Genomic DNA, 12,912 nt, shown 5'->3' with positions numbered 1-12,912 from the left:
TGGACGAAGCGCTCTTGCCAAAACTGTTAACTCTGTATTTTTGTCTGCTGAGACAACTGTTGGATAGACAATGAGCCCAAGAATACTGCACTTATCTTGCCCAACTATCAAAAAATCTTGTTTCTTGTATGAGTCCCCGCGGATACCTGTTGGTATCTCCGCATGACTTTCATCTAGAAAGCATACTAGTTTTGAAGCTGCCAATGCACACTGTGCCCCTGGTGGGAGGAGGTCTGGGTCACTGTGGAATCGACTGAGGGTTTTGCTGAGGGCATCTGCTTGTCGCTCACTGATGACTGCCCTGTCTGTTCTTGTGACACCGCCAGTATTTGTGTCGGAGCGCGCCGGGGATTTCCCGCGCTCAATTTCCCGTTTCCCGGATGCGGCAACGGATTTCCTTCCACATCTGTCCGGGAATAACATTCTTTCACGGAGTGTCTTCCTCTTCCGCACCGTGCGCAAATTGGTCTTTCCGCTCTCTGGACTGGCGTTGGTATATGTGTCCGTGGGCAATTCCTTTTCATGTGCCCAGATTCCCCACATCCGTAACACTGTCCTCCTTGGGGTCTGTTTCTTTTCTGCATTGCCGCAAGAACTTTGTTGATATTTTCGTCCTGTTGGTGAAGTAATTTCTCGAACATCTTCTCCAATGTCTTGTCCTCTGATTGCCCTTCTGAGCGTCCCTTTAGCTGTTTCTCCCATTCCTCTTTTAGTTCATCCTTTACAATCGCTGCGACGTGCTGAGGCGTCCCCACCTTGCTGCATGCCTCCACCATCTCTGCCAAGGATGGCCGTCCTGGCATGGTGCTAATCACCCGTTGACAATCCGGGTTGGCATTGCCGAAAGCTAAATTCTCCAAGAGAGGCCTCTTCACTTCTTCTGTTGTCACCTGTCGATCCACGGCTTGCGTGAGTCGGTCGATGAATGACATGAATGGCTCTGTGGGACCTTGCCTGATGCAAGAGAACGGGACATCCGGAGCTCCTGTCGGCGTAATTTGCATGATTGCCAATCGCGCTGCTTCTTTGATGTCGCTTAACACTCTCCGTGGAAGCCGCGCTGCTTGTTCCCCTGGATTGTCATCTGGAGGATCCCCTGCTAATTGCCCTTCTGTGAGGTTCGCATTCGGCCCACCTTGGTATCTGTTCCGCAACTCAGCAAGATATTTTCTCCACCTTTTTTCCCAGACAAGACTCTGTGTGTCAGTGAGGATCATTGCCACAATACTTCGAATGTCATATGGTGTGAGATCATACATAGAGAATGTCCCTCTTAATAGCTGTTTGAAGTATTGTGAGTTCAGCCCAAAAGTCTGAGCTGCCTTCCCTAGGTCTTTGAGTGTCTCATGACCCATCCTTTCCCACCTTGGATTCTGTCCCTGGGCATCATATGTCACTGGCATTGTCAAATCCCCTGATCCCGGGAATAAATGCTTTTCCTTTTCCAATGCTTTTCTGATTTGCCTCCAATCCATTGTCTTCACCGGCTCTTGAAACCCCTCTTCATCAGATTCCATTGGGATTTGCATGAATAATGGTGTTGTAGATGTCATCGGTGATTCATAGTGTCTCATTTTTTGCCTTGAGGTTTTTGGCCTTGCTCCTAAATCCGAAAAGGAAACTCGAGGATCCTGTTGATATTTCTTCTTTACTGTATCGAATGAATGCAAGAAGCTTTTTGCTGCTTCTGCTGCTGATAGCATCCATGTTGGGACACCTTCCGATGCTGTGATCCTTATGACATCTTCCCCTTGTAGCTGTTCTTCATCTGAGCTTTCATCATCTTCATGAAATCCCGAAGTGGATGGATAATCCCTTTGTCGTGTTAACATTGTTTTCTTCGAGGTGCTTTTCTTTTTATATATTGTTGGAAAAAATTGCTGCATTGTTGCAGTCTCGCCACGAGATGGCGCTGTGGCTCCGCCGAGCCGACCCGGCATGTCGTGCACTTCTGCCCTCCTGCCACTAGGTGGCGCTGTCACCGGCCTCCCTGGCTCGGATGACGGTGCAATCTCGACTGCCCCAGTTCCTCTTCCGGCTCGGCGTCTCCCATGGAGGGAAGGAACTGAAACTCCGAGGCTCGAGACTAAAGGCACCAGATCTGGAGACGGTGTGGAGCCGCGGGACGTAGAATCCCTAACACGGCCCCTCCTCACCCGCGACGTCACAGGGGACCGGGCTCGGGCCCGCCCGCGTCTTACTCTCTGCGCGTGCGTGCTCTCTGAGCTACTTCCGGTGTCCCCCAGGGTGACGTCATCATCGTCTCCCCCCTGTTTCACCTCCGAGGTTCCCGCCCCTCGGTCTGTCCCGGAATCCGACCCCTCCTCCTCTGATGTTGTGTTCGCCTCCCCCGCCGGCACCCCGGCTCTACCCGCGATTCGAGCTGATCGTCGCACCGGCTCTGACGTCACACCCGCGCGCCTCCTGCGTCCCGCCGCGGCGGCCCTCCGGGGCTGCGCGTTTTCCCTCAGCCCGCCTTGCGCGCTCGCCGCCCCCGCGCTGGTATGTGAGTCTATCCCCCGGTTTTTGCGAGTTTCGCCCTCCGCGGGCGTGTCCTCATCCTCACCGGCGCTGCTCGCGCCCGCCGCCGCCGCCGCGTCGCCGCTTTCGCCGCGAGCAGGCCCCCCCCCCGATCCCTTATCTTCCTGCTCCCCCCCTTCTGCTCCTGACTCCTCCACACTCTCTGGAGTTTCAGGACGCCCTTGGGGTTTGTTGCATTTTTTGATCGGGGGTTTTAATATTTTTTCCTGCTCTCTTTTTTCGAGAGCCCTTTCCCCCTGGCCTTTCAAAGCCAGAGCAATTTTTTTCCCGGAGCTCTGCCGCTCCGCCCCCTCCTCTGAGGGTGCCGCAGCTTCTCGCTGCTTTTCCAGTTTTTTAGACTGGACTGCAATACCTTGTAACATGATTCTTGCCGGCGAGAGTAGCTTTAACGCTGTCTCATCTTTTTTTGTTGCTAAAATATATAAATGCCTATTAATCTCTTGCCAAAACCCGACTTCGAACAAAAGATATGTTTCTGCAAGTGGGTAATTGAGCCTTGCCCATAATAACAGCTGTTTTAATTCTTTCTTTGGGATCCCTTCTGTATATAATTCTGCTACACTTTGTAAGGTGGATAAGATTTCCCGTTGTTCTTGGGAGAGTGTTGCCCCCATAATATTATTTTGGCCTTCTTACCGAATCTGTCGCCAGCGTGGTCTGGAGGCCCTTGTTCTCCGTCCAGCAGATTACGAGGGATGGATCAGAGGCGCCTTTCTGGTCCCAGTCCAGGCCGCTCTGCTACGAGCTGTCTTCAGCAGAAGCTGAGAGATGGGATTTCTCAGTGACTGCTGATTTTTGCAGCTTCTCCCGGCCGGTTTTTTCTTTTTCTTCTTTCTTTCTTCAGGCTTCCCTCCTCTGGAGTTATCAGTGCTGTTCTCTTGGCTCTTCAGCTCTTCAGGGCTTTCCCCCCCCCGAAAGGTTTGGTGGGAGATAGCCCGCACAGCGGACGCCAGTTGTGGGATTTCTGGGCTGTTCAGATGGTCTGGGGAAAAGCCCAAAGATGGCCTTGGGCCCCCGGGTTCGAAAGGACGAGAGGAAGCTTCAGATTTGTTCTTGGTCTTGGTGTTTATTAATTGCTTATCTAAAAGATTTTCTCTTGGCCTGACAGAGTTCTGCTCAGCAGTCAGCCATGGGCACACACTGAAAGCCCCTGGGGCGGTCACCTATCTTTATACCCGGAGTTACGTATACAATATTTATCATTTTTCTCCAATACCCTCTACCCTTCTTAACCAGTGTTCCCCTAGTAAGGTCCAATCCCGGAGTGCCAACATCACCACAGAAGATGGAGGCCTAGAGGAAGAAGAAGAAGGAGAAGGGCACGCCCCAATTCCTCCATCTTACTTCTCTAGACCCCCCTGTTCAGAAATCTTAAACCCTGTATCTCACACTCCAATTAACTTGTCCCTTCACCATTCACCCCAGTGAAATCCTCCCGTCCTCATACTGATGTCATCTCCCATGTGGGATCAAAGTCCAGCCACCAGACATCTCTGGCAGCATTCCAGGACTCCCGAGCCCCCCAGGGGGGGTCTGGTTCACCCTGCACCCCAGTTCTGAGAGACTGAGATCCCACACACTAATTCCCAGTTTACAATTTATACATTCTTCATATGATATAAAAGCTTCCATTGCCTTCTTTAAATCCTGTACTTATAGTCAATTGATGACTCTTCCCTGTGATGTCTTGTATATGGTTTTACATCTAAATGTCTAGGTGTCTCTGGAGAAAACAAAACAAAAAAGCAAACAACCCTCACCCAGCCCCTCTGCTGCAGAAAATGTGATTTACAGTGAGGAAACCTACTTCTCCCATAGACACAATTGCAGTCTTGATGTTTGATTTCATTACTTCAAAATCCTCAATATTGCTGCTTAAAGCTGCTGCAGTTGGAGTTATTTTGCAGCCATCAGCAAAACTGAAAAGCTGCTAAGTACCTTTTTTTCTGCTTGCCTGTGCTCTGCATGTGGATTGTTGCTCCACTCAGGACTGGTGGGGTTTTATGTCTGGTGCAGGTGTCAGAACACTGCAGCTCTGTCAGGGTTGTTGTGAGTTTCCAGTTGATCTCATCTGCATGAATATAAATGTGAAACACAGCAATATATATTTCACTTTCTCCTTTCCAGGTCAACGGTGACATCCCACCTCGATTAAAAAAGAGTGCCCATGAAATAATCCTGGATTTCATCCGATCGCGACCTCCACTAAATCCTGTACGTAATCCAGTGGCCTTCATTCCATACAAAACAGTGGCTTTTCAAAGCATGTTTGATTCCAGCAAATACCTAAACATCATATTTTCTGCCAGGGCTTTCAAAAATATCGTCTTTTGTACATAGAACAGGATCCCTTAAAAGAACAATGTGTAGTATGTTGCACATCCCAATTAACAGCTGTTATTGCCAGCAGCCCTTTATCCCTAGGGAACCACAATGCATAAAACCCTCTTTCAATTTATGCTGAGGTTTGAAATTGATTATATGTAAAATCATATCACAGCATTCCACATTTTTTTTCCAAAAAAGTGTGAAATCTCCTTTCAAGGATGCACTTTTTAATGTCAGTATGATTATCTCTGTATCCCAAGGCCTCAGCAAGGAAACTGAAACCAACCCCACCGCGGCCCCGCAGCCTCCATGAGAGGATCCTGGAGGAGATCAAGGCAGAGAGGAAGTTACGTCCAGTCTCCCCTGATGAGATAAGGCGGAGCAGGCTGGGTAAGCACATGGCCAGATTTTACCTGCAGCATCCACACAACACTTCCCACACAGGAAGCAGCAATTTTAGCCACATCTGTGCAGATGTCACCAAAGATAAAATTAATCCTTCAGAAAAAGAAATAACCTACAGACTTTTCTAGGGCTGTGCAATCTTTGTGCTTTGTTATATTTTAAAATATGAAACTGAATGGTTTACCTTGATTCCATTCATGTTTTTAGTATATTAGATGAATGGAATGGTATTGTATTGCTTGTTGCACATGACAGTCTATGTTAGATTTGCTGAGAATGGAACAGGTATTGCTTGTCTCTAGTGCAGTATACCTCGACTATCTGCAAGTATTCTTTACATGTTGATTGGTAATTAATTTATTCTCTTTGCTTCCTGTTGTTAGCATCAACTTATTTATTTTAATTTAAAATTGGCTTTTATTTTGTTTATTGAATCTGTTGCATTTATTTTGTATCTAAATCTTTGCTTCCTTTTCCAAGTTATGGAAAACATGTTTGTCAGTCTTTTCATGGGAAAATAATTCAGACTTGCCCTGCAAAGCATTCCATTCCTGCAGTGTATTTTCAGTTAACCACTATGAAATGATGCAAATACTATGCGATGCAGCAGTCACCCATTTGCATTATTATTAGTTCAGTGGTTCTGATGGCAAAAGCATGACAAATACAGGCTTACGTAGTGACTTAGATTGCTTTAGGTGTAGTGCATTTATCTGTATCAGAAAAATTGAAGTAGCTAAATTTTTAAAGAGCAAATGTAGAATCTTATGGCTGAAAACTGTCAAAAGTCCATGTACGTACTCTCTGTCACTGCTTTTTGAAAGATATTTGTACTTGCCACATGTGCCCAAAGGCACTGGTCCAGATTCAAATGGATTGTGACAACCCGTTGTTTCTGGAGAAAACCAATTCCATCAGTCTTGCTTTGTTGCATTGTTTTTGAAGTGCTTAATGGAGTTTGGGGAATGCTTCCATGTTTTTGTAAAACAACAGTGCTTCAAATATTGGTTTTTTGGGCCTTCCATTTTCTGGTTTGGATTCAGTTTATGTTTGCTGTATCAATTAACATTTCTCACAGGCCTAGACTTTTTTTCCAAATGTAGGAAGCTTGTAGGAATGTGGAATGATTCCTTACTTTTCTTTCAGACATTCAGTTTCAGTGTTTTATATATTGTGCATCTAGGAACTACCATGTTGTCTCAGGGGCAGAAAATATGATCTAATAAGCCTTTACTCTTTCTAACTGATATAAATGGCATCAAACCCTGTTAGCAAACAGTTTCTAAAACTGATGTTTAATTTTGAACTACTACTGCTTAGGACTTCTGGACTGATTTCAAGGCATTACCTCCAATGAAGGATACCTGTCTTCCACTTATTCTTCCCTTTTTGTCAGAGCATTAAATTTTTGTGTTTTGGAACTGGGGTAATTCCTGTCAAGTCCAGTGAATTGACTGGATTAAATGCCACATTAATGGAAGGGAAAACTAGATGCATGCAAGTTTTTTGTCCAAGTATATATTAGTTGCTAGCATGAAGAACTAAAAAGACCAAAGGCCTTAAGATAATTTTCCTTATGTTGACATATGAGGTTTCATTCTTTCTCACAAGTGGAATGATTGTTACACCTTAAGTTCCTTTTAAAAAAGAATGTGCTTGTGCAGTTTGGGAATAGAGTAATGTTAGTGGCATTCAGTATGGCACAAATAGATCTGCCATACAGTTTAAATGACCACTGGATGTAATTTATTGTAACAACATATAAGGTAATGAGGTTTAAGGATTATAAATCTAAGTAGAAACACCATGTAGGACACTTGCACCATCTGGACAGAAATATTTGTTGCTATCAAAAAGGAGGAAAAAAATAGCACGTTACAGTGATGTATTCAGGAGCATAAGGTGTGTTTCACATGTCCCAAACTCCTTTTTGCTCAGTTTAAACAGTCAAGAGCCCAACTGCCCTTGGCTGTTGGGGTGAGTGGGGGCTGTACTCTTGCAGTTGCTCATGTCTGATAAGGCTGTACCTATGGCATGTGTTCCTCAGCAGCCACAGGCTCTGTGCCTCTCTCTGCACCACACATGGTACAGGCAGGATCTTCTCTACCCTGGCCAGTCTCAGTCTAAACCTGCTTTGGAAATGGGGTTGAACTGTGCTCACAAAGGGAGAGGTTTGCATAGAGGAGTTGGAGTGAGCTTTCAAATGACCCCATAAAATCATCATTGTAAGCCATGGAGACAAGCACAGCCTTGAGGTACATGTGCTTTTAATTAAAACCATGGGTCTGTGACTCAGGCAAGTGGAGCTAATGGAGCTTGCAGAAAACTTTGTTTCATGTGCAGGTTTTATCAATGTCTCAGCATCAGGTGATAAACACCCTTCTGCTTTAAGTATGTGCCTTTATGCTAAGTATGGACAGAAATTTTGGTACTGTTACTGTAGCTTATTACCTATGCATAATTTCTTGTTAATGAATACAGAAGAAAACTCCCTGACTCCCAAATTTAGCTCTGAGTCAGCCACCTACTGCATGCAGCACTTTAAATTATTCTCATGAGCAAAACTTGTCCCAGTACAACCTTTTTATAAACATATTTTAGGGCAATGGTGGTATGTGTGTCTGACAGGCCATTTCTACCAGCTTGCAGATTGATCACCTGTCAAGTAAAACACATAAGCTGATTTCAATTTTGATGCATTTTTGCACATTCTTGTCATTGGGCTTGGCCTACTTATCTGGATTAGTGCACTGAAATTTTGTTTTCAGTTGAAGAATATTTTGAGGGTCTGCCCCTTGAATACAGTGTTTAATTGGAAATATGGATAGGTCTTTCCAGAAATGAAGAACATCTGACCACTTTCTTATCTAACAATAAAATCATCAGAGGCCCAGGAAGAAGAGAATAATATTATGGATGCATTTTAAAGGCTAAGTGCACCTAAGGTTTTTAAAAAGAACAGTAATCAGCACAAATCAGATTTTGTTTGGCCTTTTTTTCCATCCTCTTCAAGGAGGATTGCTCTACTGCGCAAGCTTAGCTTGGGTGTCTCTCTTTATTAGTTTAATTGTAATCATTGGAGATTATGCTTAAAAAAATTAGAAATATCTTTATTTCAGGTCACTGAAACTTGTGTGAAATGTGGCTTTGTGCTTTCAATTTTTTCTTCCAGCTCTTTCTCTCCTCTCTCTCTCTTTCCCTTTTTCCTGTTGCTCTTTTGTGGTGATTTTATTTTAGAGTATAAGATTTTTTAGATATTTGTCTCTTGTTTTGATATTTGATTTATTGAATTCCAAAAATCTTAATTTACTAGTAATGTAATTGCTCTGTTTGCAAGTCCCGTTTATGCTACTGTAGTTTTCAGATTTTGAGCATTACTACAGTGAAGCAGTTGTATGTCTGACACATTTTGGATTTAAGCAAGAGAGTCCAAAATGTCTCAAGTGGAGTTAATATTTTGGTTTTGTTATCCTTCTGCTTTTCTAAGAGCTGAATCATTTTCTTTTTTTGTTGTGTTTGTTTCTTTTTTTACAGCAATACGGCCACTTAGCATGTCTTACAGTTTTGACTTGTCAGGTAAAATGTGCTGCACCACCTGACGTGGTTGTTGTGCTTATTGTGAAATTTGTTCCATCTGTTTGTTGAATTCCCATCTAAGAAAGAAACTTGAAGGGATTCTTCCAAGATATGGTCAGTGAAAATAAAAAAATAGATAATTAGTTATTAATACTTACATTTCCCTTGCCATAAAAGGATGCCTAGGAACAGGAAACATCTGCATTTCACCTGAAATACAGAGTGTATTCACCAGAATGCTGCAATTCTGCTTAAATTAATAAACAAAATAAGGTTATTTTGAGAGCTATTCCAGACTCTTAAAATGATTGCAGAGTTCAGCATTGCCTTCAAGTCTGATTTATTTGTTGATAAATCTGACTTCTGCGTCTTTGCACTCACTTTTTGACTAGACCATCTTTTGCAGTACTTCATTTCTCACCAGGATCCTAAAACTAGCTTTGAACTCATCTACCTTTCTAGATTAAATGAAATATACCTATGTATATTGATCTAGAAAGAAACTGTCTGTTCTGCAGTGTCTTTATGGCAAAAGCTTTCTGAGGTATGAAATCAAAGACATTCACCAACAAAAAGGCTAAACCTTCCTTCTTTACTTGTTAGAACAAATAGGTTTTCTGGTAATAGCAGGTACAGAGGATCCAAAAGGTGACCCTTCATCAACTATCTAATATAAATTTTCAGGTTTCCTCTGGTGAGCCATTAGTTAGGACATGCAGCAGCGGTATAAACCTGCTGCCCTTTGGATACTGCAATGTCAGATAGCCTAGTAGCCAGAAAAGAATTCATTCCTTCCTCATTATACACTAACATTTCCTGGATGATCAGGCCCAAAATTTCCATCATTGACGTTGGAAATATTCAACATCAGGCTCAAAGGTTTGTTGACAGAGGAGATAGCTAGCTCTTATCTAATTTCCCCTAGGTGACTCTCAAAAAAGTCTCCAAATAAATCCATGTACCACCTCCCCTCCTTCCTCTGAGTTACAGATAGAAACATCTCATCTAGGACTTCAGCAGAGTTCACATCCTCAGTTTTTCATGCATCCTTTAGCCTCATCTGGTTATTTTCCACATCTGACTGAAATGCTGGCATATTGTGAACCAGAAAGACCACATAGAAGTTCTATCTAAAATATACAGCATTTATGTAATACGGAAACACAGTTCACAAGTGACATATCTGTGAACATGGCTCCCTGTTGTGACTGAGCCAGGGAAACAGCTTGCCACTGTTGAGAGGGGAGGAGGGACTCTCACTGCTCCCTTCCTCCCCAGGCTCCCCTCTAAGCATGTGATTCTCTCCCTTCTCTGTGTCAGTCCTGCTCATTTATTCACAAGAGGATTGTGTTAAACTCCTGTAACCCAGGAACAAATACTTCTAATATTTTTTACCAGGTTGTTCTTCTGCTCTTTGAGTGATTGCAACCTGCCTACTATGTGATCAGATGATCAGAGAACTGGCTGAGGAGGGCAGCTGATGAGCAGGGGTGGAAGGGAGGAAGGAACAGGCTCTGCTGTCAGAGGTGGTGACAAGCTGTTAATGCAGCTCGAGCCTTTTTGTGAAACCTTACACTCGTGGTGTGTGGTGCAGCTACTACAGCTGTCTGCTGGGATTCACATTACATATGTACATGGCATCATATTTTACTCCCCTGAAAGCTGCAGGGCCCCCAGGGCCTCAGATAGAAGCATAAACAGGCAAACTTATGTTTTCAAAAAGTATTGCTACTTTCAGATGTGCCAAAAGTTCTAGTTTTAAGAATATAAAACTGAATATGCCAGTGACCAGCTAAAGGGAAATGTTCAGATCTGTCTTTCTATGTGTGTCTGTCTGCTTCTTCTTTTGCCTTTCATTTCTAAGAATTCTGAGACATCCTCAGTTGTTTAAATTCAAACAGTATTTTGTAATCCATTCATTCATAACCATAATATTTTTCTTTTGAAGAAGTAACTTTAAAAATCTGTAATGTACTTGGATTTGCTGGTTTTGACTGACCACTGAAGAATCTTCCTGGTTTCTTTATCCATCTCCCAAATGTGATTGGTTTTGGTTTTGCAAGTCATGTGGTTCTCAGCAAGTAGCATCATATGGCGTGACTGAGTGATCTGATAAAGTGTCCTTAGAAGTAAATTCAGGATGATTAAAACATTCCAGTTAGGTAGAGACACCAGATGAGCAGTAAAGTGAATTAGATGGGTTGGGATATTGATAGTAAGCAGATAAGCAGTAATTTTGGATGCTGTTGCTTCACGTGCTTTTACTTTTTTCATTCTTTTAGAGACAGAGAGGCTGTACTGTGCTTCCATTACTGCTTGCACACACTTGCTTTTTCACTGCTCTCATTGCACTCTGCTTGATGGAATTGCTGTCGCAAAAACCCCACAAACCAGCTGAAAAAGAGAAGTGTTTCCTGCTAAGTGCTAAAGGACGGGTGCAGGTTTCTATTATTCATGCTGCCTGCGATGGGGAGGATGCAGAATCCTGAGAAGACTTTTGCTGGCACCAAGCCAGCGTAGGTGGTGTGTCACAGTGCCCAGCTCCACACATCTGCCTGCTGTTCTCCTGAAGAGGAGAGGAGGGGCTCCTGGGGTCTCCTTTTACACTGCTTTTCCCTTCTGGTAGAATAGAAGGAACAAGTGGTAGCTACCTGTAGTGAGTTACCTGAGAGGTACTCAGATAACAACTGGGGACCAGGGCAGTCATTACCACTTCCTTTAATAGAAAAATAGCTGAAAAGCAGCTTCAATTCAGTGCAGTGCTGAATGCAGCTCAAAAGATCAGTCATTGCCACTCTTAAGACTCCAGTTCTTACCTCAAAGCTGTGTGCATTGCTGCTTTGAAGTTGTTATTTCAGAAACAGTTTGTACATTTTGGGGGAAGGGGGGAACTGGGAGGTGGGTAGGGAGAGAAGAGGAAACTGAAGTATTTAGCATAGAATTTCATGGGGATTATTACCTTTAGATTATGTCTGTCTCAGACCAGTGGGAGGCACCAGGTCTTTGTAAACTCTTTAGTTTACATAGCACAGTGATACATGGGATGCAAACACAGCAAGATTGATTTATTCGTTCTCAGGTTTGAATTTAACATCTGAAGTCCAGTGAAATGAGCACATCTCTGTTACTTTTACTTACTATGTAATATGTCCCACCATATTATCGACATAATAGCCAGCAAAAAGCAAACATATAATAATTCTGCAAATCTATTTTAGCCTTCTTTTAAACTCAGTGTAAAAAATTATAATCCCAAGGAGTACATTTCCCGTATAGAGGAAAATTTAGGTTTCTGTCATCACTCTTGGCTGAGGAGAGCTGGTTAGGAAGCAGACAGCATATGGGTATATGGCTGCTGAGGTCTGCATGTAATTTGTGGTCTGCTTAATTCCTTGTTTCACGAGACATAATCTTACAAGTAAATAAAGGCACATTTCATATTATCCTACAGTGGGGGTTTTTTGTCTCCTCCTTCCTAAGGCTGGTCAGGGAAGCCCAACACAAAGATCAAGTAATCAAATCAAGACCTTGCCTTCTTTCATTTACCTGTTGTAATGAAAGCTTAGAGAAAATCTCAAAAGAAACCAAACACAATCATCCAATTTTCAGGTACTGTTCTCTGTACTTGCTGCCTGAAAACACAGAGAAATGACACTCCCCCAGCGTGTCTGGTCTGACTCTCTAATAAATCCTTAGCCCCAGGCTATAACTCACACAAGCCTTTTTAAATGTCATTGAAATCATCAAAATATTTGAGTGTTCTGTGAGCCTAGAAATTGTAAAATACTATCCATTTTTAAAAAAATATATCTAAGTTTTGTTTCAAGGAATTGTCCATTTATTTCTTCTGTCATGTTCATATTTATAAGATCTAGTCTCTTTGTTGCTTCTCACTTGATTATCCTAAATAGTTTTATCTTGTTTCTGTGATTATTCGTCACCTGCGAATGTTTCTGTTGTCCAAACAGATCACTAAAACAGCTTAAACAAACTAATCATTTTTTGGTCTATGTCTGCTAACAGATTCTGGTTTTTATTTTAGAACAAGGCTTTTTTCTTGAA

General features: G+C 43.0%; 1 protein-coding gene across 3 annotated transcripts in view; it reads left to right on the top strand.

Annotated features, from left to right (window-relative positions):
• Positions 1 to 12,912, top strand: part of SPIRE1 (spire type actin nucleation factor 1) — a 134,015-nt gene that overhangs the window by 99,859 nt on the left and 21,244 nt on the right. For 2 of the 3 annotated variants that reach the window (XM_054284551.1, XM_054284549.1), the window contains exons 7-9: positions 4,669 to 4,755; positions 5,130 to 5,259; positions 8,809 to 8,850. In XM_054284551.1, coding sequence (XP_054140526.1) covers positions 4,669 to 4,755; positions 5,130 to 5,259; positions 8,809 to 8,850 — 259 coding nt within the window. The remainder of the gene's footprint in view (positions 1 to 4,668; positions 4,756 to 5,129; positions 5,260 to 8,808; positions 8,851 to 12,912) is intronic. The other variant, XM_054284550.1, reaches the window with a different exon arrangement.

Source organism: Melozone crissalis, unplaced genomic scaffold, assembly GCF_028551555.1.
Source record: "Melozone crissalis strain CALT ecotype California unplaced genomic scaffold, PUWL_Pcris_2 ptg000042l_1, whole genome shotgun sequence".
In the NCBI taxonomy this organism is placed as follows: Eukaryota; Metazoa; Chordata; class Aves; order Passeriformes; family Passerellidae; genus Melozone; species Melozone crissalis.
Note: the sequence above shows the minus strand (reverse complement) of the source record. Positions and strands in the feature narration are given on the sequence as shown.